The sequence below is a fragment of the Misgurnus anguillicaudatus genome, chromosome 11 (genome assembly GCF_027580225.2).
Source record: "Misgurnus anguillicaudatus chromosome 11, ASM2758022v2, whole genome shotgun sequence".
In the NCBI taxonomy this organism is placed as follows: Eukaryota; Metazoa; Chordata; class Actinopteri; order Cypriniformes; family Cobitidae; genus Misgurnus; species Misgurnus anguillicaudatus.
The window spans coordinates 25,034,149-25,062,026 of NC_073347.2; the positions used below are offsets into that span (position 1 = coordinate 25,034,149).

General features: G+C 38.2%; 1 protein-coding gene across 1 annotated transcript in view; it reads right to left on the reverse strand.

Annotated features, from left to right (window-relative positions):
- rock2a (rho-associated, coiled-coil containing protein kinase 2a) overlaps positions 1-27,878 on the reverse strand; it is a 58,598-nt gene that overhangs the window by 14,289 nt on the left and 16,431 nt on the right. Inside the window, exons 2-13 of the mRNA XM_055169469.2 lie at positions 13,436-13,517; positions 11,392-11,492; positions 6,728-6,865; positions 6,355-6,615; positions 4,578-4,722; positions 4,342-4,480; positions 4,141-4,232; positions 2,516-2,675; positions 2,341-2,404; positions 689-700; positions 479-607; positions 60-287 (exon numbers count right to left, since the gene is read on the reverse strand). Coding sequence (XP_055025444.2) covers positions 60-287; positions 479-607; positions 689-700; positions 2,341-2,404; positions 2,516-2,675; positions 4,141-4,232; positions 4,342-4,480; positions 4,578-4,722; positions 6,355-6,615; positions 6,728-6,865; positions 11,392-11,492; positions 13,436-13,517 — 1,551 coding nt within the window. The remainder of the gene's footprint in view (positions 1-59; positions 288-478; positions 608-688; positions 701-2,340; positions 2,405-2,515; positions 2,676-4,140; positions 4,233-4,341; positions 4,481-4,577; positions 4,723-6,354; positions 6,616-6,727; positions 6,866-11,391; positions 11,493-13,435; positions 13,518-27,878) is intronic.

Here is a 27,878-nt window from a genome sequence, read left to right on the forward strand (position 1 = left end):
ATGCTCTTAAATAAACTTTCCACGATGACCTGAACGATCGCGACGTGCCGCATACAAACCTGTTTCTGCAGGTGAATGTTCTTCTCATTGGAAATGTGCGAGTTCTGGTTCTTCTTCTTCATCTCGTCCAGCTGATCTCTCAGACCGTTCACCTCATTCTCCAGGCAGCGTTTGCGGTCAGCTTCGCTTTCGGCTCTGCGGTGACTTTCCACGCTTTTGTGCTGCAACAGAGCTTTCTCTCTCTCCAGCTGTCTCAGAGACGTCTCCAACACTTTCCTGCCATTTATCTACAAGCACATGTGCAAAAACACATAATAAAACCTGTTCTTTATTCTAATTGGATAAGTTATTGCTGATCTGTGATTTAACATTCGCTGCTATGTTGATTGGCAACCATAGTTAGCCAACAATAAGAGTAATGCATCACATTCACCTAACATTATATAATCGTGTATATTTCTAGAGGTGAAGCACACACCTCTTCATCGAGCTCTTTGGTGATCTTTTCCAGGCGGCTGAAGTTGCTCCTGTATTTTTGCTCCAGTTCATCTTTGGCCTGCATCTCAATATTGAGCTGCTCCTCCAGGGAGTGAAGTTTCTTCTGGAGCTGAGCGGAAAACAGGATGGTTAAAAAAACTCTTACAACGTGCGTAATATGTGATGTTTTTATGTAAAGATCAATACTTACAGCTAAATTGTCCTGTAGAGAAAAAAAAGAGACAAAAGTTCAGATGAAGTTTCCAGAAAGTCTAATTATCAGTTTGGTTTCAGACCTACTACTAGAAATAGCTTCAGGTGTTGTTCAAGTCTAATATAAAAACTTGACCCAATCAAATTAGGGCGCAGTCATAATATACCCAACCAAACCGTGCCCGGGTTTGATTGTCCCCACTTTAAACTCCCTCAGAAGCACGCACTAACACTGTACTTTGACCAATCCAAGCATGCTTTCGTCAGTAGGATGCAAGAAAACAAGACATAAAGCGCTTTCTTAACACTAGAGCACATCATAATGTTAAGTCTGTATTTTTTTATTCCGAGTCGTTTGGGGCGTGATGACACACAGCCCTCTCACATGTCTATCAGGGTTTCCTGCAGCACATTTCAGTTCAGGCGGCCCGCCTAACCTTGGAAATCCTTCCACCTTAACTAGATCGTCCAAAAAAAAAATTGCTGCACAAAAGGCAGTGAGGTTCATATCGGAGAATAGCGTGTACGCGCTTTACACCGCGAGCAGGGACGCGCGCCACACGGCCGAAATGAGATAAAGTTGTGTTCCGTCATGTCTGGAGGATAGCCAGTTGATAAAACGCGTGTCCGTGAGAACTTTAAGTGGACTTATGTTTTGGGGTTATTTAACCCTGTTATTGTATTAGTCTATAGTTCTTGCAAATTTGAAGTATGTTAGCTGGTGATTTTGTTGTTTGAGCAACCTGCTAGCTAGGTTGCACGTGCCTGTTGATTCGTTATAATTGTTAAGCGCTCTTGCTCACTTTATTTATGTGCATTATTTTCATGCTACAGTAGTTACACTCCTTTAAGATAATGTAATTAATAGTGGGAAATAATCAGTTTTTACCATTTTTGCGCCATCTATCATCGTTCGCCTGACGTTCTACAACATCTGCTTTAGTTTGTGTTTATTAACCCTTTAGTTTCACTTATCACGCAGTTATTCCCATTAGAGGTATCTGTTAAAAACATTTAATTAATTAATAATCTAGCATGTGTTCATTTTCTGTCATAGTTTCTTCAAAATTAAGTTTTATTTGAGTGTTTTAAATAAAAATATTTTAATTTTCATCATGATGCGTACGCCGCGCCCCTTTGATTGCCACGCCCTCTGCCCCGCCCACTCGCCCAACCCTACCACCTTAACTAACAAATATTCTGCGGGAAACCCTGTCTATAATCATATTGCTTAGTTGATCTGTCCCTTGTGCAGCTCAGACAGTCACGTAATCCTGCTGCGCATTAGAAGGTTTTTACAAAGGTACATGAAGGTGAGTGGTCGCACAATTGTCGTCTCTCCTTTTGAACCGTGCTCTGGCATGATTTGTGATCATACTGCACGTTCTGCGCCCAAGTAAACTGGGCCCGAGCCCACCTCTGCAAGGCGTGATTAACCAAACTGCACCCAGGCAAGGTACTGAGCGATCACACTAGTCAAACGAACCAGGCTTTAGGAGTCAAACACACTCGGGCGTGGTTTTGTTTAGATAATGTGAATTCGTCCTTAGTATCTATTGTGACAGTAAACAACATCAACTCCATTTCCTAAAGGCAGTGTTACAATATCAACTCTACTGCGTGTTGGTAAGGGCAAGCAGTTGTGTGTACCTCTATATTGCTGGATGTGGGGTGATCGTTTCTCATTGCTGAACTGTTGACATCTTTCAACAACCTGCAACAAACACACGTCAGAAAATCTACAGCAGAATACATACAAAATGAAAACACTTTGTTTTGAAGAGTCAATCTGTATCAGAGTTGTGTGGAGTGAGAGTTGCCTTACTGGTCTTCTTTAAAGTAGGTGAAGCCAACAAAGGGCAACTGATTGCCAACAAAGGCTTTGGTTGCAGGAAAGGTCTCAACTTCTCCTTTATCCTCTTCTATCTCATCAAAATTACTAGTGTCTATATCACTGCTTAGTTCTGGAACCACAGGAGCTGAAGCTGAGGAGAAAGATGGCAAGTTTTAAAAACACTGCATATATTTAGTGGAGTTACAGGGCATTGACTGAAGAGATTAAGCTTTACCGTATTTTCCTAACTATAAGCCGCACCGGAGTATAAGCCACATCATCCAAAATGCGTCATTAAGATGAAATAACATGTATAAGTCACAGTAGACTATATGTCACGTTTATTTAAAAAATTATTTCACAAAATCCAAGCCGAAGAACAGACATTTAATCTGGAAAGGCAAGTTATTCAACTAAAAAATAGCAGATAGAACAGCATGCTGAATAGATGTCTGTACGTCAAAGTAATATTATCTGTTATTTAAACGATAAACCATAGCATACAGAACTTACCTGGAAGTTTGAATAGGCTAAATTAACCGAACAAGCCAACTAGCGTGAACTTCGCAGACTCGTCATTCCACATTACAGAATCCAATGAATTACATAAATACAGAGGCAGCATATGGGGGACTGTCGCGGCTGTAGAACGTAATGTTGTCTCTTGCCTCATAAATGTCAAAATTAATTCATACTGACTTATAAGGCGCACCTCACTGTAAGACGCAGCACCAGCCAAGTTATGTAAAAAAACCCGGCTTAGACCGAAAAATACGGTACTTTCTTTTGAACTAGAATGCTCAGTTTGGTTTCACACCAGTTGACAATAAATAAAAACTTTAATTTAATCGCATACAAAATAAAGTGATTTTTGCATAATATATATGTGTGTGTACTGTGTATAATTATTATGTATATTTAACCACACACACATAAGTATATTCATATCAGATTTTTTTTATTTATATATAATTTTTTTTTATTTATATATAATATAGAATATATAAAAATCCAAATAAATATATATACACACATGTAAATGTTTCCTAAATACATACATGAATGCACAAACTCATATATTATGCCAAAAATCACTTTTATTTTGTATGCAATTAATCGCAATTAATCTTTGCACAGCATAATCACTTTTATTGTGTATGCAATTAATCGCAATTAATCTTTGCCCAGCACTACTTTTATGTAATTCAATTTAGTTTATTGCATGCTTATAATATGATTTCTGTTCTTTTGTAAATTCTTGCTTTAATTTTTAGTTAACAAAAACTTGACTTTTGCAATTGTGTTTGTTAACTGTAATATTCTTTGTGATGAGATGGAAATACAAGTACACCAAAGTGTGATACTTCTGCTTTGTTTATCAGTTGTTGAATGATGCACCGGTTGGTTGTTGTGATATTTGTCCTGTCCCTCCTCCACTTGGATTGGACGGCCGAGTGAGAAGTGACATTGACAAGTGTTTTACCCAAAGTTTTTTTTTTTTAAAAAGACAAAACCTGTGAGCGTTTTTGAAAAGCACGGCTCTTCCATTGGAAACAATTTAACAAATATGACGGCTCCCGGCGTGAACGCCTTGATGTGCACGGCCCCTTACTCACTCTCTCTAATGGTGCTGAAGGTCCACTGGTCGTTTTTGAAGAAAGGGTGTTTTTTAATCTCCTCTACACCGCTTCGACCAAGCCGAATTTCTCTGTGACACACAAACATACTTTGTCAAACCGGTGTAAACTTTGAAAATCCAGAATTTAAAAAAGTAAATAAGTGCATTTGTACATGTGTGCATCTACGTAGGAACTTACCTGTCTGTTAGGAAGGCGCAGATGATGTTTTTGGCTTCTTGAGAAATCTCAACATCATCGGGGAAGTTAAGCGAGTTCTTATGATCCATAATCTTACTGTAGGTCCCCACCAGAGAATCGGCGTAAAATGGTGTATCACCTTCACACACAAAGAGCACAGAGCCGTTTATCTTATCAAAATAAATATTGCAAACCCACGCTTTAGACGATCACACACACTCACATTCCTGACTCACCGACCAGCATCTCGTAGATAAATACTCCGACTGACCACCAGTCACACTCCCGTCCGTAGCAACCGTCCCCTCCTTGAGACTTGAGTACCTCTGGTGAGATGTAATCCGGGGTACCAACTGCAGTATCACAGTGAACCATCCCTGTCTGTAAACATTTGATCAAATATTGAGGATGCATCGCAATGTCTAGTACCGAGACATGTATCAGTAACCAATTCAAAAATCTTCTCAGTATGTAGTTCTGCATCTGTACTGAAGATGGCACCATATCCTCATACAACAAGCATGTCTGTGTGTGGCACTGAAAGAAGAGCTTAGTATTTAACATTGGGGCAAAAACTCCTCTTTGACACTATCAACCTATAATGCATGTCAAAAAAATGTCCTTTATAGTGAAATGTTATACATGTAGCTTATATATGCAATGTTATATAAATACCACATGCAGAAAAAGCACTATATAGATGCTGTCTTCAATACATTAAACACATGAATAAAGCCGCCACTCTTTAGTCCCTAATGTTAATATTTTAACATTAAAAATGTGTATTGCAACTGGCTGCAAATCTAAGGTTGAAGGAATATTCCATTTTCTTAAAAAAAAAAATCCAGATAATTTACTCACCACCATGTCATCCAAAATGTTGATGTTTTTCTTTGTTCAGTCGAGAAGAAATTATGTTTTTTGAGGAAAACATTGCAGGATTCTTCTCATTTTAATGGACTTTAATAGACACCAACAATTAACACTTAACTCAACACGTAACTGTTTTTTTCAATGGAGTTTCAAAGGACTATAAACAATCCCGACCCAAACGAGGCATAAGGGTCTTATCTAGCAAAACGATTGTCATTTTTGACAAGAAAAATAACAAATATACACTTTTAAAGCACAACTTCTCGTCTAGATCCGGTCGTGATGCGCCAGCGTGACCCCACGCAATACGTCATGAAGTCAAGAGGTCACAGAGGACGAACGCGAAACTCCGCCCGCCAAGTGGTTGAAAGAGGACCGTTCCTACGTTGTTGTATGTCAACTGATACTAATTAATGTCTTTGTGTCAGTTTATTGTTTACAATGGTCCGCAAATGTGCGTTTTATATATGTAACACGTGACCTCCCTACGTCACTACGCATTTACGTTAGGTCGCGCTGGACCGGATCTAGACGAGAAACTGTGCTTTAAAAGTGTATATTTGTTATTTTTCTTGTCAAAAATGACAATCGTTTTGCTAGATAAGACCCTTATTCCTCGTTTGGGATTGTTTATAGTCCTTTGAAACTCCATTGAAAAAAACTGTTACGTGTCGAGTTAAGTGTTAATTGTTGGTGTCTATTAAAGTCCATTAAAATGAGAAAAATCCTGGAATGTTTTCCGCAAAAAACATAATTTCTTCTCGACTGAACAAAGAAAGACATCAACATTTTGGATGACATGGTGGTGAGTAAAATATCTGGATTTTTCTTTTAAGAAAATGCACAAAAACTTATGTCATTATTTATTAACCCTCAAATTATTTCCTTCAAACCCATATGGCTTTCTTCTTCCAACCGAGCATTTTTTAAAGAAGACAGCTTCTTGACCTCAGTCTGACTCTACGACCCCTGAACCAACCTGAAGACTTCCTCGCTCGGACATTCAAGAATGAGAGGACAGAAAGTCGAGTTCGGACAAGAACCGGCATGCATTCAAGGTATTTACCATGCAATTACACCCGGGCAGGGCTCTACAGTCCCAGCACTCATACCACCTGACACGCTCGCTCGAACCCTCACCTCATCCATTTTCATGCATGTCCCGAAGTCTGCGAGTTTGAGGTGCCCGTTGCGGTCCAGCAGCATGTTGTCTGGTTTGACGTCTCGATGAATGAAGCCCATGGAGTGAATGGCGTCCAAAGCCAACACGACCTCGGCCGTGTAGAACTTTGCCCACTTCTCGGGAACGTCATACGTGCTGGTGAGATTGACAAGATCTCCTCCTGGCATGTACTCCATAACCATATAGAGCGAGCGGTCATCCTGGAACGCACAGCACAGCTGAGGGCCAGCATGAGAGAGAAAAAGAAAGTGTGAGGCCAGAACAGATGGTTGGGATGGTGCGTACGTGTTTATCAGTTTATTGAGATTGAATGCTCTCTGCATATCTCACCTGCACAACCCACGGACTGTCTGCAAATGCCATGATGTCACGCTCCTCCCAGAAGAAGGCGGAGTCTGAACGTTTGATCATTTCAAACTTACTGAGCACCTTCATTGCATAGACCTTCTGAGAGGCTTTATGCCTAACCTACACACATATGCACACAAACAAAACGCTTATTTCATGCAACTTAAATATTCACACTGACTTAAGGTTGCTGTACTGTTGGCCGTGAGTTATTGGTATGGCTGACCATAAGATCAAACCACATCACACAACTTCTGACAAGCCTTGTTCCTTACTGCCTCTAAACACCTATTGAGAATCTATTTGCCTTTTAAACAAAGAAGTCACATTTAAAAACGCCCTCTGTTGTTGTGTTTCAGGCGTAACGCACCCACACAGCCCGTCTGAAGACTGACGGAGGAGAATACTGTGTGATCATGTTGTTTGCGTGGACAGGCTTGTTCGGGCGCATCCCTCCTCTGACGGTCACAAACACACACCCGATATAAAACTACACAGAGAATCCCGCATGGCATGCACCACACAGAATACCTGTCCCGCAAAATGTGTGTTACATCTGCATAGATCTCATCTCACACATCCATACAGAGATGTACAGTACAGTACTACATTTACTTATTACATAAGCATTGCAAAAGATCAAAATAATCCATACAAATATATGTATGTATTATGTATTTTTTAAATGTAAAAATTTGACTCAAAATACATATTTTGTCATTTTAAAATCAACTGGATACAGATTTAATAAATATGACAAGAGTCAAAGATGTTTTAGAGATGCTGTAGCAGAACTCGGTTGTCTTTAGTAACGTTTGTACCAATGACAGAATGTGTGACTGGTAGGTGCCATTTCACACGAGCTTTGATGACGAGTTTAATTACATTATTCAAAAGTCTAAATGACTGCTAAATGTCCCATCTGGTTTTGATTCATAAATAACCAAGCCTTTCTACATCCATTACTAATAAACAAATCGGAACAGAATTGAGCCTGTTTAAAAAGGAAACACATTCGGTGTAAGGTTTAACACCGATTAAAGGTATAGCAGAAGATTTTCCCGAATTTTTGAAAAGAACCGCCCCTCCACTTTTTAAAAAAAATGCACATGCGCAACACTTTACCTGCTCCTGAGAGGGAACACCTATTAAAGGCACACTGCGGAACTTTTTGGCCACTAGGGGGCGCTAGACATGTATTTTTCACGCCTAGCACCCCTAGAGGCCACAAGCGCCGCAGCACTGTCGCAAAGGAAAAGAACTGGCCAACCTTAAAACTAAACTAAACACTAAACCTTTAAAACGCTAAACGATCAACATTTTGAGACATCAGGGAGAAAAGCAGTCATGTTACAACTTTCTGATGAGGAACTCGTCGTGGCAGAAGCCATTTCTCAATCTGAAGGTTACAGCCTCCAGATGTCGTATTTCTAAGCTGCATACGTCATCAAGACTCTCTTATTTCACAATATTAACAATTATAAAGTTGACTATTGTACTTAGTTAATCGTAAATTGTTGCAGTATGCTTATGACTTGTGTATGTAATGCTCAGTTTACCTTAATAAACCAGGCTTGATGACGTATGCAGCCTGCATATTTGACCTCCGGAGGCTGCAGCCTTCCAATTGAGAAACGACCAGAAGTATTTCCTTGCCTTTTTTGAAACAAATTTTGTTGCATCGTCTCTCTCTCCCTCGCCACCAGGATTTTCTGCAATGGCGCTTGTATTTCCTCTATTTTATTTGAAAATTGTCGCTCCAAATCCAAGTAAACCGATGTGTTTAGGTCTGCTGCTTTGTAATACGTCACACGAGTGACAGCGGAACGCAGCAAATGAGGAAGAGAGAAGAGAGAAACGCTCGGATCTAATTGGTGAATGAATAGGGTTTAGTTTTACGCTGTGTGAGTTTAAGCAAGTTTGACTGCTATAGCATCCTGGATGTAAATATAGGCAGTAAAAGAAAGGTAAATATGTGAACACGTGAATGCAGCATCTGAATACAGGGAACTATATGCAAGATAATCGCCGTCATTTATAAAGAAGAAAGCATTTATGTATGAATCAAGATCGTGAGTTTATATAAAAAATTGCCTTAAAGGTGAATCGAACCCGGGTCGCCCGTGTCATAGGTATGTGACACTAACACAGTGCCACAGAGTCACATTATAGAAGTTGCTCTCTACACTCTTTAAGTAGCCTCCAGCACAATTCATGTTAAAAAAACATTGTGTGGAGGAAGTGACGTATGCCGTAAAGCAGTCGAATTTTGTAGTTTTTTTGTGCTCTGGTTACTACCAGAAACCCTAAGTTTTAAAATACGAGTAAAAACGATACAGACCCCGCCAGGCTATGGTAGACATGTCATTCAACCTATTTAAAGTCGATGTACTATCACAATGGTCTTGAAAATGTATTATGAAGGTTGAAAATTACATGGTGTCGCTTTAACGTGTGCACAAGAGAGCATGCACGAGCCTTTTCTCGTGCACGCTCTGTTTATAAGTTGCTGTCGGCATGGCTCATACATTGAGATGTTTATCGTGTCTGTGCGGTTCGTGACTTGTGCCAGGGCTAGCATCGCTAATCATAGCTTACATCAACTTTTACTATCAGTGATTTTAAATGGATTTCTCCAAATAACATGCCAAACTCTACCTGTCTAGTAGAAACTTTGTGACTAAGGCAACTCACATGTGTGAAATATTCTCCCAAAAACACTCTGGTTTTGTTTCTTTCTTCAGAAGCCTTTCACTTCTTGTCATACAATTTGTAAACACTTTTGCTCTTGCGACCCTCACACATTTTGAAAAAATACGGCGAGAACGCGAGCTTCAATGAATGGTTGAAACCGTAGTTCACCACACATATACACCTGAAAGTGCAAATGCGTAAAAAGCGTACCTAGGGACTAGCACGTACGATGGCCTTATGTCAACATATCATCAGAATGATTGACAACTGTGATGACCAATAGTCTTGATGATCCACCCGGAAAAAGAAAATCTTATGCTATACCTTTAACCTATTTAATTTCACAAGTTATGAATGCAACCATTTAAAAAACCCCAGTCAAAGAGTTAAAGGGGACATTACAGAAGACGTTTTTAAGATATTAAATAAATCTTTGATGTCCCCAGAGTACATATGTGAAGTTTTAGCTCAAAATACCCTATAGGTAATTTATTGTGGCATGTTAAAATAGGCACTTTATGGGTCTGAGCAAAAATGCATCGTTTTTGTGTGTATCCCTTTAAATCCAAACGAGCTGCTCAGGTGGGCGGAGTCTCAAGCCCTCGACATGACAGAGCATCAGGGAGATATTCTCACGAAAGAAGTTATGTAAACGATGTTAAGCATTATATATTTGAACAACTTTAACAAGTCAATCATCTGTTTTATGCATTCTAAATACATGTTTATCAGCAGATGGGGAACTTTGTGGAATAAAAATAAAGACTTTTAGGTTTCATGCTGCCAGTGTTTTAAACAGGCACAATGATTTTCACTGTGTTACCACAAACACTCAGAAGTTTACTTTTGACCAAACCACACAAGCACATTTAAATGATCTGTAATAAAACAACACGTTTAATGCTTAAACTATAGAGAAACAGATCAAATTACATGTTTAAGTTTATTGTGATTGAACACATTCGCGTTTCTGTCAGTCTCTCACTCTCTTGTAACTCCTCGTATTTATTTGTAACTTCAGAGAAACATTAAGCAACATCTTTATGATATGATAGTGACTACGCGTTGTTCTCTCACTCTGTCTCGTGCAGTGCATTAATCCTCGTGTTCATTCATATAAACTTCAGAGAAACATATTAAACAACATACTTGAAAGCGAACCTTCGCGTTGCTCTCTCTCTCTCTCGTTCGTTCGCTCACTCGCTCTCTTTGTTGCACTAAGGTAAGGTTAATCCTTTAGAACGTTAATTCAACGTAGAAAGATTATTAAAACTACAAGTTATAAGATTGTAGGCTCCTGTTTGTGTTTGAGGGAATACAAACGCGTCATGCTGTCAGTCATAGTTTCTCTCAGTCGCTCGCACTCGAGGTAGCGTCATGGTTGGATAGCGCAGTTGAAGGGGCGGTATCTTTATAATAAGATCCCCTACCTACGTGATGGGGGGAGCAAAATCCGCATGACCTATTTATTCAAATGCTTGCAGAGAGCCCTACCAAAACAAAGTTACAGGGTTGCTATTTTTCATGTTTTCTGGGTTGGTAGAAGCACTGGGGACCCGATTATAGCACTTAAACATGGAAAAAGTCTGATTTTCATGGAATGTCCCCTTTAAAGCGTTGTTCCAGCCTTTGTTCACATGGGAGGCGTTCCGGGACAGATCCCATCATTATTACTAGGTCCCTATCCCGGGACAGGTTTGTATTCACACAGAAGGCACTCTAGCAATTCTATGGCAATTTTCTGAGGTCTGTGCTTTGTGTGAAAAGGGTTTGTGATGGGTTGTTAGTCAGGGCAATGGCCCACATTATTTTATCCAAACAAGAAACAAGACATATTATTTCTGTGAATCATTTTGCTTATTAAGGTTTGCTAACATGTCATAGGAGGACAGAGTTGTTCATTGGTTACTTAAGCATAAATACTGATAAGACCTTGCACATAGTTTACTCACCAGCTGAACTTCTCCAAATGCTCCTCTACCGATCACCTTCACTCTTTCGAAATCCTCCGACTTCATCTGGAGTTCCCGAATACGACACATAACCTTCTCATCTGTACACACACATAACAGCAAAAGTCCTCCATTTATGTTTGTCATGTTAATGATATGCCACAATCCGTCTTAAAATCTTTAGTGACGCTCCAGGTTTCTTCATACAGGACTTCAGAGTAACTTAAAGGAAAACACCACCATTTTACTATGTTCTTACCTCAACCTAGATGAACCAATACATACCCCTTCTTCAATGCATGCACTCAATCTTTGTACAGCGTGTCGTGAATGTGTTAGCATGTAGCCTAGCACTATTTATTCCTTAGGATCCAAACGGGGATGAATTTAGAAGCCATTAAACACTTTCATGTTTTCCCTAATTAAAGACTTTTACATGAGTAGTTACACAAATAAGTATGGTGGCACACAATAAAACGTGGCCATTTTTTAAGTGCCCGAGTTCGAAGTTCTGCAAACTAAGTGCTTTCCCGCCATACAATATAGTTCTAATTTTTTATCCGCTTAAAAAAATAGTCACATTTTATTTTGTGCCACCACTCGTGTAACTACTCATGTAACAGTCTTTAAATAGGGAAAACATGGAAGTGTTTGGAAGCTTCTAAATTCACCCCCGTTTGGATCCTATGGAATGAATGGGGCTAGGCTAAATGCTAACACATTAATGACACGCTGTACAAAGATTAAGTGCACGCATTGAATAAAGATAGGCATGTATTAATTTGTCTAAGTTGAAGTAAGAACATAATAAAATATTGAAAAACTGTGGTGTTTTCCTTTAAAGATATAGCTAAGCAGAAAATGAAATTTACTCTATGATTTACTCACACTCAAGCTATCCGTGACTTTAGTCTGGTGCACACGATTCACAATCACAACAGAACCAGAAGAGAAGACAATGCTGAATAAAGTAGTAATTTTTATTATTTTTAGACCAAAATGTATTTTTGATGCTTCAACACATTCTAACTGACCCACTGATGTCACATGAACTACAATGATAATGTTTTTATTACCTTTCTGGACATGGACAGTATACCGTACATAGATTTTTAATGGAGGGTCAGAAAGCTCTCCAACTAAATATAAAACATCTTAAACTGTGTTCCGAAGATGAATGGAGGTCTTACGAGTTTGGAACGACATGAGGGTGAGTCATTAATGACATCATTTTCATTTTGGATGAACTATTCCTTTAATAAAATGTATTGATAAATATCACCATCGAATGACATAACATGTTATATCGATGATAAACATTCAAGCTCTATCGCCCAGCCCTAATGGACATATGTATTTTGGATAGCTTGAGAGCGAGTAAATCATGGGGTCTTTCATTTTTATCAAACCATTCCTTTAATATCAAAACAAATGGCGTATAGTTATTTATTAAAAGAATCAATGAGCACACTTTAACATGACATCTGTATCAGAGGCAAGTTCAGAGAGAGTTCACAGTCTGGAAGAGAGGACTGTTGAATCACACTCTCCTTGCCAAACCACACATTATAACGTCCACACGGCCCTATGGTCTCCATGACAACAAGCAGAATTGAGGAAAAAAGCCATAATTAGCCAAATGTTTATCAGCACATGAGTGGAAAACACAGTCATATAAAGGCAGACATATAAAACATATTATTTTACCATTACATTATCAATGAACAACAAGTGACACATGTAACAAGAAAATCACAAGCCCTGATCTGCATGGAAAGTGAATTAAAAACAACAGACAAAAATGCAGTTTTTACTCTATTGTTAGGCAAGTATTCACTTTATAATGCTGACAAGATGTTGTGTTGTAACAGATCCAAGGTAAAGGAATATCAACTATTCAAGTAAAAAAAAATCAGTGTTGTTTTTAACAGGAAGCAGCCTAACTTTAAAACATGATGATATCATTTCCTCTTATATGGAAAACAACACAGGCCAAAATCAGATAGAAAATCAGTGGTCACTTAAGATTTAAACAGATACTCACATCTGTTTAAGAAGGTCTCTATGTTCTTATTTTTACGTAAGGCCGGAAAGTCCAGGTCCAAGATCAAAGCATTCATGGAGTCCTAAAAAAACACAAGACAAACACTTTGGGTCAAACATTCGACACAATCCTTAGAAAATAAATTAATTTAAGTACACGTTTATCCATTTAAAAAAAATCACAAAAATGTAAAAAGTGATAAGTCTCTATTTAAGGCTTGAGTAGAATGTAGGAAAGGAAGTTAAATGACCAGACAGAAATTCCAAATCCGTGGTATGACAGATCATCAAATAAGCTTTACAAAAAGTATGCAGAAGAACATCTGTCTGCAGATAAGACCTGATCTAATAGGTCATTTATTATATTTTTATTAAGGTCTGTTACGCCTAGTAGTACACCCTTTTTTGGGTATCTGGATGACAGGCTATTCAGAGGGTGTGCTCTGTATAATGAACGGAAATGCATTTAAAACAATTAAGAAGGCATGGACGAGACCACCAGGCCTGGGGATTTCTTTCTGCACATAGAGGGTGACATAAGGTCTGGTTGTTACCACACTGCTACCCCTTTAAAGTGTTTTGAAGCAATACCATGTTATGACTGACATACATGACAACGCTTGCTGAAAAAACCCTACTGGAAATTAGAGGTTGACCGATATTAGATTTTACAGATACAGATAACTAAGTTAGTCCCTAGTTGCAGATTAATCAACCGATGTGCTGAAATGTATTAAAAAAGTAATAACACAACAGTACTAAACCATGAAAATGTGCTAAATAAAATAAATGTATAAATAAAAATATATAAATTATATTAAGAATTAAAGTAAATACTTCTGTGAAATACTCTCACTGTTAAAATTCTAATTACATAAATGTATATTATATGTGTAGTCTTGTACTTTATATGTTCTGTTTAACACTTCAACAAAAGATGTATTGCAGTGATGATAAAAAGAACTGAAATCAGATTTTGATTTGTTGGATATGTTTACGTAGACGACAGTTGCATTTAGTTTGCTTTCTCTCGTTATTAACTAAAAATATTGATAAAGTAACCAGCTAAAAATAAACCAATGCAAATCGATTGTAATAATCATGACATTAAACATTTGGAAGGAGCTCAAACCTATGTTTAAAATTTCATTTAATGTTAAAACTAGGGGTGACAGCGTTAACGCATGTGATTAATTCTTTAATCATTAATGTGTTAAAATCAGTCAATCAGACCACCAGCACTGCGGCTGGGCTTGATCCGCACGCACAACGTTTTTAGTGCAATGAAGACCTTGTAACGATGGTCCGCGAGAGTCTTTGGAAAGAATACAGAGTAGGGCCATTTCTCAATGTCCAGGATACTTCCTTGGCAGGACTAGTCCTTACAAGTCACTTCCTTCAGAGGCTAGACGAGGCTCCTCTTAAGCATTCGGAGAACACGTTAAATGGAACAGGCTAGCAAGTGCACATCATTGCGTGACTGAAAGGTGTGCTTTCAGTGCTGCGCGCATAGGATTGTGGGTGATTTCAGCGTGTGAAGAGCGCGAAGGATACGCATATGCACCTGTATATGGGATATTTCTCGAACGAAGGACTCAGTCCTTGGCTGAAATTCCGAGGATCCTTGACATTGGAACAGTCCTTTGATGGACGTCGATGATATAGCATCCTCGAAATTCTGGCTTTCGAGGATCCTTCCTTGACATTGAGAAACAACTCCGGTTCCTCTGCTGTCACAGAACTTCACCATCAACAGTATGTGCTGCGCATCAAGACGAACACACAAGCACGCGTGTGGATCTGGTTTGCCTGCGTGTGTAAAGCGCAGGGCTCTGAATGTGACAGATGCTTTTGCCAAAACAACTATGCACGTTACAGTATCCACTTCAAATTCAGGAAGAAAAGATTGCTGTGGAGTTTAGTAATCAATAATAAATCTGTATTAAATGCTCCCACTAATTATTCTATCATTTTTCTGTGTCATATTAATTACCATTCATATATGCAACCAAAGAGTTTCCTAACAGAGCACAACATTGTTTACAAGAAGATAAAATTCCTCATAAATCTAGTAACTAGTTCACTTTCAAAATGCACCACATTGATGTATCTAAATGCACAATTTTATAGGGATGCACAATATATCGACCAACATATCGCTATCGGCCGATAACTGCTTATTTTTAATATTATCGGTTATCGGTCTGATAGCAAAATTAGGCCAATAAATGAAAGCCGATAAATGATGGATTATTTTGGTTTGTTGAACCACTTCACTTGCTCATTGCTGGCCATGTGGAGTTTTGATTGGTGCTTTCTGTGACATGGCACGAAGATGATACATGTTGCGGGCTTAAGAAGAGTATGCTAGTCTAGCGCAAATACAATATGTCCGCGGTCTGGGAGTTTTTCATTGTGAAATTAATATGAATATTTATCGGCATATATATATATATATATATATATATATATATATATATATATATATATATATATATATAGGCCGATAAATATTCATATTAATTTATATATATAGGTTATCGGCCCCCAAATATAAAGAGTTATTTGTTCAGTCTGATGGTTTACTTTGTGGCATACAGTAAATAATGTTTAACAAAAAATGTTTAACAAAAATATCAGTATATTGTTAATTTTGCAAATTAACAAGTAGGGTGTGATTAATCTGAAAATATATTTTATATTTTTATATATAAGTGCAGATTTTTAACATTTAAGTACAGTACAGTTTTTATTTAACTTTTGGGCACATTTTAATTGAATCATTAATCTTATTTAAGTTTTTATTTACTTGTAAGCACAGTGCCGTGTTAATGTTCAAACTCTGTAATGGTTGGCTGACAATAATAAATATTTGTGTAAGAAATACAAATAATAAATATAGTTATTAGGAATAAAACTTTGTTTTCAAACTGTGCATAGCTCGGAATAGTTAGGCCTACTACACTTCTGGATTTTAACGTTGGTCATTTTTAAGATATCAAATAAGTCTCCCCAGAGCACAAATCTATGTGGGATTTTGAGCTGGAACTTCACATAAGTTATCATAGCATGTTAAAATTGTCACTTCGTAGGTGTGAGCCAAATTGTGCTATTTTTGGGTGTGTCCTTTCATATGCAAATGAGCTGATCTCTGCACTAAAATGGTAGTGTCGTGGTTGGATATTGCAGATTAAGAGACGGTATTACCTTCTGACATCACAAGGGGAGCCAAATTTTAATGACCTATTTTTTCCACATGCTTGCAGAGAATGGTTTACCAAACCTAAGTTACCGGGTTGATCTTTTTCACATTTTCTAGGTTGATAAAAGCACAGGGAACCCAATTTTAGCACTTGAAACATAATTATTCAATATCTTACTATGCTCTTCCCTCAACTTAGACAAATTAACTAGAGGTCGACCGATATGCTTTTTCTCTGGCCGATGCCGATGCCGATTTTTTAGAAATCAGGGCAGCCGATGGCCGATATGTTTGGCCGATTTTCTATATGTACATAATAATCAAAATGTTCTCATCATTATTAGCAGATATTTTAAATGCAAAAATGTCACAATTTAAGTCAAAGTATTTAAAAATACATGACTGGTCTTTCTGAAGAGTTTTACAACCTCCTCTGCACCATGCATTTATCAGACACAGATATTACCTGACACTATGCTGTCATAATCTTTGATCAGTTTTTTACCATGGCTTTTATTGCTTTGTAGGATAAAATCCTTATTTGGTAGACCTGATAAAATATTTATTCATCATAAAGTTAACATAGTAAATGACATGTCTATGGTTTTTAGTTGAGATTGTTATTTAGGGCAAATCTTTCTAAACACATTTACATTCTCATTTCTGAGACGCTATAAGTGACTGATTGTGCTGACAGTGACGTCTTGTGAGTTTAGTGTTGGGACAGATCTGTTGTTTCAACCGTTCATTCAAACGAATCCGTTCAAAGGAGTCAGTTCGCGAATCGGACGCGCTGTGTTGTAATCCAGGCTGAGCAGCGCAAAACTGTAAACAAAGTGTTACTGTAACAACACGAAAAACATTTCCTTTGTGGATATGATTTGGTCTTCCGACCTTCGCCATCGAGTCAGTTTTGTTTTGAGTAATAAAAGCAGGGAGACAGAAAGCGTGCACGCGCGGCTCTTCTCTCTCTGTCACGCAAACAAAACTCATCATTACTCATTAATCACATGAAATGAGCCTAATCTTTGCACGGACAGTGCACCGCAAGACATAAGCCCGTCGCGCTGTTGTACTGGCTGCTTAATTCGCGCGATCCGCCATCATTTAGTAAAGCTGTTTGTGAACAAGGCATGGCTGCACACACACGAGACGGGAGCGATCTGCTTGCAGCAAGAGGCAGCAGCGTCACGAGTTCTACAACAGCGCTTAGGTGCCCGCAGATGCGCCTGCCTATTAATCTGCCTAATTTTGCAGCAAAATCGGCCAAAGCCGATTTTTAAAAATATGCCAAAAATCGGCCAATTAATCGGCCGGCCGATAAATCGGTCGACCTCTAATCATCATCATTTATATTAAACAAGATAAAGGTCATTCCTAAATGTTTGTGTGCGTGTGTAATAATTAGTCCCTATATTGCCTCCCCGAATATAAGACGACCCCCCATTTTCCAAATGTATTTTTGGGTTTTCACCAAAAAATAATTTTATTTTAATTTTTTATTATCTCTCTCTCTGTCTCTGCATCTCACGCATTCACCTCTCTCTCTCTCTCTCTCTCTCTCTCTCTCTCTCTCTCTCTCTCTCTCTCTCTCTCTCTCTCTGCAAGTTTTAGTTAACTGTGAACGTGCAGCGTTTTAATTCAGTTAAACACAGATTTTATGTTGCTGCTCTAATTTTAAATGCATATTAGAAGGGAGAGCTGTTTTTTTCTTAACGGGTTGCTTTTCAGACACTATTTCAGATGAATTCCGTTGTGCTTTCCCCCGTGAATTTTTCTATAGCGCGAATATAAGACGACACCCTATTTTTTGTACCTATTTTTAGGACAAAAAAACTTGTCTGATATTCCGGTATACTACAATGTCAGCTTGCTTATCCCTTTACCTGCACTTTTTAAATCTTTCCATCAAGCTACATCAAACCATTTTCAATCATCAGTTGCTGCCTGCCTTCTAAAACCTACTATTTAGCGATCTAAATCCATTATGTGACTCGTTAATGCTGCGGCTGAATGACAGTCTGCAACGCACACTTGGCGTCAGTGAATTTCACACACGTATAAAAGAAAAGCGAACTTTTATGCACAAGCTACGTTTGATACTTTTTCTCTATGTCTAAATGTTCACTCCCCGCAAGTCTAACTTTCATTTTACAATGCAGGGACTGTAACCAGAGATATGCTAGTTATAAATACAGTAATCATTACTTTATTTAGGCAGAATAAGTTCGTTGTGGTTTCCAAGCTCGTTAACGTTAGCGGTCTTCCACTGATACTGGCATTAGCAGGTCTATGACGAGACATAATTTAGCAAAGAATAACGTCACACTGCAAAATGTAAAACATACATTTTCAATATAACAGGCTAAGGAGAGATGATACGTATCATTGCTTTAACTGTCACGCTATTAAAGAAATACTTCAGTCGCATTGTCAAAAGTTAAAAGGACAGTCAGTCAACGTAACATTACTAGGTAATTCCGCTTCACTCTCAGCTTATTTAACAGCAGCAAAACTGGACATGATAGTCACAAATTTTGTCATGCTTATTTGAGTTAAGAGAACTGATTGGGATGTTCTTTTAATTGTTATTCAAGCAATGTATGTCTCGTGACCAACTCACCATCAACTAAACCGCTGTCGTCTTTGCCCTGGTCTGGCTGAAATCAGCAGGTTGCAGGATGTGTGACGCGTTACACACGAGTGTTGACTACAGGGTAGTTGTAAAGTGCCCTCTGGTGGACAAACTATACAATGGCAACACTCATGACATGGTTGAAGGCTGTTTCGTCCGTGTTCCTTTATTTATTTTTTTTAATATTCGTTTATCGGCCATTATGATTGCCGATATGAATAGTTTAAAAAATGCCTAATATCGGCCGATAATATCGGCCTGCCGATATATCGGTCGGGCTCTAAAATTAACGCATACCTCTCTTTTCTCAATGCGTGGACTTATTAATCAGTGGAATTAATTCATTCATTAGGACCAGGGGATGTGCTTGTTTATCGGTCTGGGTAGTAACTAAACTGCTTTCCTAAGGACAAGGGGTGATGGCAAGCATGGATCACTGCTGTGCGAAAAGAGATTTGGCACTTGGCAGCCAGGCAAGAATGAAGTGAAATAGTTGATACGCTTTAGCTATAATTTGAACAAATGTAATTATACAGTTTTTTTTATTTATCTTGTTATGAGAAATAACCTGCTCTAAAAGGACTCTGTTTCTGTTGTTATTGATTCTATGCGGAAGTTTGAACCACAAAAGCTGTTTGTTTATGTTGTTGCCGCTGAAACAGTCTATAATGATATTAAAACGTTCTAGCTACATCAAATCACACACAAACACACACACACAGGAAATGACACATGCCACCACAAGCGGTCGTTTCATCAAGTTTAGCGCGTTGACATCATTTCCTCTCTCTGTTAAAAAATACAGAGACATAAAAGGAAACATCCACATCAACACACAAAAGTACATCAATAAAATATAATGTGAGCTGCACTAACAACCTAACTTCTATGTCCAGCGATATTTAACTCATACATGTAACCCACAAAGCACATCCATACAAATAGGCAGCAAATGAATCCTTATCAATTTAACACTAATTAGTCATCTAAAATGAATAAATCCCACTTTATTCCAGTGACAGGCACAAACCACGAAGTTATGAATAAAGCCGTCTGCCATTGTTTAGAATTAAAGAAATATGCAGTCCTGTGCCAAATTCAAGCCACTGGTTGAGTTTAATGTTGCTATGAAAGACTGTTCAAACAAACAGAGCAATGTTTTCTAAACACCAGAGCCACAACCTACGAATGGCGTTCTCTGCGCACGGGTGATTCTCACGAAAACTTGGTTTTAAAAATGTCAAGCATGAAAATGTAAAAATTGCTTAAATTTACTTTTTTTCCCACCAGACATTGAAAAACAGAGTCTGGAGTAAATGGGAACATTAATTTAAAAACTTTTACTTATCATTTAACACTTTTTGTAACATAATTTAAAAAATTAGTCCTAAAAAACCTCATTACCGCAACAGTCAGAAAACATCAACACTGACATATTTTCAAAATGACATGACAAACCTGAAAGAACATAATTTGGAGATTCTGCACATGCATTTAAAATCAAAGTATTATGCTTCTATTAATTAAATTAACATTTAATAAGCATCTGTTGCGGTAATGATAATCAAAATGTCGTGTAAGCATTCTGACAAGACAATATTTCAAACTAACTGTAAAAAAATGATCTTACCTGGTAGCCATCTTGAAGTAACTGGTCCATGTGCTTGGTCACTCAAAATCAAACTTTATTAAAATTCTGTATGTGTGCTTAAACTGTTCTCAAAAAGTGTTGCGGAGGATGAGAACATCAGGCATGGACACATCATTTTCCTAATTTTTCTTCATTGTTATTATACATGAATATTCAGTAAATATTTTTTATGTCATCTAAAGTAGTCTAGCAAAAACATCCATTTATTTTTTTTCTTAATATTTTTGTGTTAATTTGATTAAATTACAACATAACGCATGTTCAAACACAGCCGGACACATTGCGGTAATGAGAATTTCAGCAGAAAATGAGATCAAATTTCCAATTATAAATTCTTATGTTGAAATCACACATTGTGCAAGGTAGAACACAGTATTGTGTTAATTCTGATGCTTTTTAATGTTACTATATTACACATTTTAAAGCTAAAATCATTAGTGCCGTGGTGTTTCAATGGTTTCGTGAGAATCACCCGCACAATAAACAGGAAACAGAATTTTAACACTTTAAATTAAAACTTACAAAACTGATCCAAACACTACTAGAGTGCTGGGTGAACTTGACTTGTCCGAAGGCAAGAGACAAATTATTGTCCTGTGCACATTAAACCTATCAATATAAACACATTCAGGTCTGGCTCCATTCAGTTTTAACATCTTAACAGTTCAAGGCTTGCTGAAATAAATAAACTACAACTACATACATTTAAAAAATACCTGTGGCAGATTGTAATAACATCATTGCTTATTATTTTATTGTGTTATTGGTGAAATAAGAGTTCAGAAAGGTGCACGAATAGGAAAAAAATGATTGTTATGAAATATGGAAATGCATAATGTAAAGGCAACTGGAAGCAGTGAACAGGGAGTGGGAGTTAATATAGCTTCTCTATGCTTCAACATTACATCACATAGACACAGACTGAGTCACTCTCTCCCACACAAAAACAACCTCCACCAACACGAACAGTGGCAAATGATTATCCAGCTTCGGTTAAACACCAGATGCACTATTACTGTTAGAAACATCTTCATTTATTAGTTTGTCTGTGATTAGTTTCACATGCATATTAAATCAATCAATATTTGCATTTTGAGATTATAGGGATCCGTCAACTAATCGTACATCTGAGATCAGGCAACTCCATACATCCAAGTATATCTTTTGTAAATATCATAGTAAATTTACAGTAAATAAAGACAAAAAAGATGTGTTGTTTTATGTAAACTCACATTACTCTACTTAAAGTTATGTTTTTTGGCCTTTATTTAGACAGTATAGTGGAGCACAGACATGCGTGTTGGGTGGAGATATGGTAGCGGGATCGACAAAGGACTAGAGATCAACCGATTTATCTGTTTTCCGATATTTTCCCTGATATTTGAGCATTTTCCGATGATAGGATATGCAAATAATAAACTTTTGGCATGAGGATGCAATTGCCCGCGAAAGATGTGTTGTATACACTGTTTGATGGGAATGTGAAGACGCGTCACGCTGTAAGGACCGACCGGTGCGCATCCTCATAGAAAATACAGATATATCTGTAAAGGCAAAGAGAGAAATCCAAATCTGCACGTCGCACATGAGCAACAAGTAATAAAAATGCTTGCACTGCTTAAAAATGCTCTCTAATTACAGCCCCATTCAGGAGCTTGATGATGACAAAAGTAAACAGAAAGATCGGTTCATGAGATCTGCAAATTAAGCGAGTACCGAGTCATTTAATGCCGTTATCGGTCGATACCGATCTGCGGAAGATCGATCAGAGCATCCCAAGCGATTTATTATTTTTTATTACACGGTTCACTAAAATGCTAGATTCTGATTGGCCGGATGAAAATCTTTTTGATCATTATGACAAAACAGTTTAAAAATACAAAAAATTAAATATAAATGTGTGTATTTTAATAACATATCTGCCATTATATATACAGAGTACAAATGAATAAACCAATGTGTGCGTGACATTTGGACGTCTTGTGTTATCTACAAACTGAAAGTAAACGTGTTTCACAGAATGTCTGTAATCGTTAAAAATGGGCAAATAAAATATTTCAAATCAATATATGTAATGCTCCTTACCTTACTTGAGATAAATAGCTGCGTGATGAATAGGAAAACGTACAGAATAATAGGCGATACGTCCTACGTCAACTTGTCAGTGAACTATGGGTTTGTGTAGTAAATGCTTTTCTCGGCTTTACTGACGAGAATGCGCATGATCTGTGAATCGGTAAAAACAATACAAATATTTTATTTCATTTGAACATGCAAACAGTAGCAACACATGAACAACAGAGCTAGGCTTACATAATCAAAGAGTATGTGACCAGTCCCGAGGATTAATATTCAAAGAGGGCGGATCGTCTCTTTTTCATCTACCACAGTGACCATTTCTAAAGCAGGACACATTTCAAAAAGTTTTGCTTTTGAGTCACCTTTATCTTTTTGTGAAAAAAAAATGTTTATGGTCATGGTGTAAGAGAGAGGCAATCAGCGAAGGTCTGTCTGGACGCGAGCGAGATGAAGACAGGCATCTTGCGCATCTTTGTGCAGCTTCCAAACCATACCCAAGCACGGACACATATGCAGTACAAATGATTTCTCATACAAATAATTACTTTACATACCGTCAGGGTAGCAATAATTTGCATAATTTACAGGCCATTCACAAATTAAGGATAGAAAAGTGCCGAAATGTGCTTCCTCTAATGTGGCATGCAGCGCGCGCCTCTCTCTCTCTCTCACTCTCTCACATAACAGTGAAAAAGTGGCGGTGTTTTCAATGTCCGTTTCTCCGTATACTTTCTTTTTCGCGTAAACGTCAACAGTCACAGATTTTACTGACAGAGAAGACAGAAGACTTGACGAAAGGTTAGCATTAGTGTTTCCCACACACACACCTGTTCTCTCCCTCTCTATGATGCGGTATGTCTGCACACGTGTTTTGTAGTAACTTTGTGTAACAGTTAGGGGCCAGTCACACCAAAAGCGCTTTAAACGCTTGCAAACGCAAGGCGCGACGCACTGCCTTTTTAAAAAAAAAAGAGCAGTGCGACGCGGCTTTTCATATTGCTAAGCAACCACAGAGTCAGCTGTCTTGTCAATCAAATATTGAAGCGTGAGTGCTCTTTTGCTGTTAACTGTCATATTAGCAGAAACTTTAAAAAGAGGGTGCTTGCTCTGACCTTGTTTGAGGGTGAGACGTGCACAAACACGCAGGAGAGAGTGAGCGAGTGGAGTCCGGTTCTTCAAAGCAACTGTAAACTTCCCTCACCACAACCTAAGGCCCGCCTATCCCAACATTCGATTGGACAATGGAAAGACGCGAATGACGTCGGGCGCTTCTCCGCTCTCAGCGCTCCTTCAAAAATGCGTGCGCGGCAGGCGGCAAAAAAACGCAAGGCGCTCGGCGCGCATAAACAGTGCGCAAACGCGCCCTGCCCATAGAATATCATTCAAAAAAGGCGCCTGCAACTGCCATAAACCCTTTTGGTGTGACTGGCCCCTTACTGTGTATTCTCTCATATTTCTGAATTTGCACCCAATTGTCTGCGCTATACGCGACAATAAAACTCACATTTAAATAAAAAAAGGGCTCATAACAAGACATTGATGAGAAGAGCAACAGCAGTAAGACTTCAATGTAAATGTATGGCGATTTATAGACCAGCGTACATTTCGTTATTTCCTGTTATTTTGCGGGTTTCTTTCAAATTTAAAGCGCTTAAGCATTTACTTGCGTTCTAGACGAAAAAAAAACAAGTCAGTGGCAAGTCAGTTCCTAAATAACACGACACAAACTTTAAAAAGTCAAATTCACTTTTCAGAGGCACAGAACTGTTCCTGAAACTGACGTTCTCCCCAAACTGAAATTAAACACAGTGTTTCGAGTTTTTCGCGTCTGTGTCATGTTAAGAGAGGTGACCTGCTGCGCAATTGAGTTACCCCTCCCACTTCTGAATGTTTTACTGAGATTTCTAATCTCGTCCGAATTGACCATCAATATTACAGACGTCCTGTGGTAAAATTACATTAGGCCATCTACAACCGTAAAACTAATCCCATCCGAATAGGGCAATAGTCTACTCATTTTAAGTCTGACAACAGAACTGATAATATGTAAAAATAGCAATCAGTTGTGTTAAAATGCAATATAACGTGACAGATCAAAGAGTAGAAGTGAAACATTTTTCAGGTGCCAACACTCGATCAAACGCAAACACGTGATGAAGTCACATATATGCTAATTAGCATGTGACGTCATCACCGCCACAAGTCTCTCAAAATCCTGTGGGAAACACTGATATGAATGTGAATTTCTGTAGTAACACCTCAGTTGAGGTTCAAAATGAGCAGTACCGATACTGATGTGAGGTATAAACACTGCAGATCACCATTTTTCTTTATTATGCAAACAAGAGAGCTAAGCAATGTGCTCAAATCATTATCATAGCAATGTGTGCACCTGTATTAGCCACATCGATGAATATGCAAAGCATTTAAAAAAAAAAGTTGTGTCAGCGTTACACTATACAAGAATAGTTTGAAGTGGCAGAAAGAAATCCTTTACCCTGGGAAAGGCAGTATTTCTCTTATCGCGATATACGTCACAATGTCAGTTTCCACCAATATCGTGCAGCCTTATTATGCATGCAAAAAAGCGTGGAAGAGTTCACGTGGGTTTTCCTGGCATCTTAACAAGGTTAACATTGATAACTTAGATGAAAGCATACCTAAAATATTCACTAGATAATGATAAATGTGAGACTAAGGCTAAGATTACATGAAAAAGTACAGTATCCTAACGGGTTGAAGGCAGATAGAAAAAGTGTCACAGAGGGCAGAACACTGGGAAAAGGTTTCCTGGTTGTTTTGACTGAGGGGGCGAGAGAAGCAGCTGCTGTTCCCGGGTAAAAATGGATAAGGCCACTATCACACCACCTTATATGGCAGTGTTTCTCCTATCTGACCAGAGAGAGAGAGAGAGAAAGAAAGATAGAGAGACAGAGAGTGAGAGAGAAAGAAAGAATGAAAAGAAGGAGGGACATGATAACCTCTGGAAAGAATTAAATTCTGGAAGACTGCGACTTTTAATATTTTCATTTAAGGCAAACACACACGCCTCACGGAGATCTGAAAACAACAAAAAATTGCCCATTCTTGACATTCTGCCCGTTTAGAATCTATAAATAGCGCAAAGGATGTTTATTAATAGATTTTTTGTATGTTTACATCTGTTGAACCAGTATAAGGGCAACCAGTACAGATTTACACTGCACCAGAAATTCCTTCAACTTCACTACATCATGAAGAGAAATAACACAAGGACTGGCTGAAGTGACACTACTTCAAGTTAACCAAAAGATGAGAAACCTTCAACTTTTCCTCAACTTTTAAGAAGTGGTACCATCAAACATCCTATTCGCTGTTTTCCCACTTTATTTTTAACAGAACTGTCTCTCTCAAAATGGATCTTACGTAGTCTTATCCTTTAAACACTCCGTCATAGTATTCCCTTGTGTGTAAACATCCTTAGGACAAGAACCATCTTCTAATCCATGACTTTGTGGAGTATAATTTGAAAATGGACCAACATTTCTATTTGTGGCAGAGTTTCTCTTAGAAGTAAAACTCAATCATGCTGAGTAATGGAAATAAAGTGATCCACTCATCTATCATTATGTAGTGGCTATTTAGTGGATTAAAAAAGTACTGATGATAAATTGAAAGCAGTGTTCCTTCTGCCAAGTAAACCTAATGGATGCAGACAGACACAAATCAGCCACATGAAGCCCTGAGAGGACCAGTTTGTCCACCTGTAAAGAGCACAGTCATTTTAATTCACTGGCTCTGTCTAAAAACTAGTGAGCTGCCTGTGTCTGCACCGATTTAACACATCCCATAAGTCCTGACCTAAGGTACCACCTTTCAGTTAAAAGATCCACACATTTCTGACAGTTTGTTTATAACGTACACATGCTTTATGAATTTAGAGTTACTTTAATGCAAAGTGACTTACAGTGCATTTCAGCTATACACTTTATTAGGGCCATATAAAATCCGTTTTATTTTTTCCCAAATTCCGTTTTATTTTTTCCCAAATTCCGTTTTCTCCGTTTTAATTTTTGCAAATTCCGTTTTATCCGTTTTAATTTTTGGCAATTATATTTTTTACCCTTTACTTTTATTTTAGTCATAAAAAGAGTGTGCCTTTAATGTTAATGATTAAAATCTAAATGATTTGGGGGAAAAACTGGATAACAGGATTACTTAACGACTATAAAAGATGCATTTACACACGCACATACACACAACTCAATTCAATGCATTGTTTTTTAGTGTTGTTGCAGGAGGCTACAACAAGGTGTCAACGCAGTGGTGCCTTCAGAAGTGCCTTAAACACATCAATCCAGCGCAACGCGATCCATATTTTATACACAATCGCTTGAAATGCATATAACTTTACAAACATACACAGGATAGTGATCTGACTTAGGACAGCATGAGCACGCAGCTCTTTGCACGTGCGAGCGAAAGAGAGACAGAGAGCGGCGCCATGATGCAGATGATTATATTTTAAATGCGAGGGATAGTTAGTTTGCCTCAGCTCGCTTGAAATGCATAAAACTGAACAAATACATGAGGATTTGTGTTCGCACTTCGGACAGATGCGTGAGCGCGGGCAAGTGAGAGGTACAGTGATGATCACAGACATGGATGAGAGAGTGCATGTATCTTTGCGCTCACCGTGAACAGAGTGTTGACTAAACTTCCAAAATAACAGTTCTCCGGTCACATAAAAGTCATGTGAGACCTGCTCGGAACTAAGTGCTTAGCGTCGAATTTCTTAATTTTTTCGCTGACAAAAGCAGAGTCGTGGAGAGCCGCTTCGCCATGGTTTCAGTGTTTTGGAGGAGGTCTGAAACGACGGGAGGGGGCGTGTCGCCCAG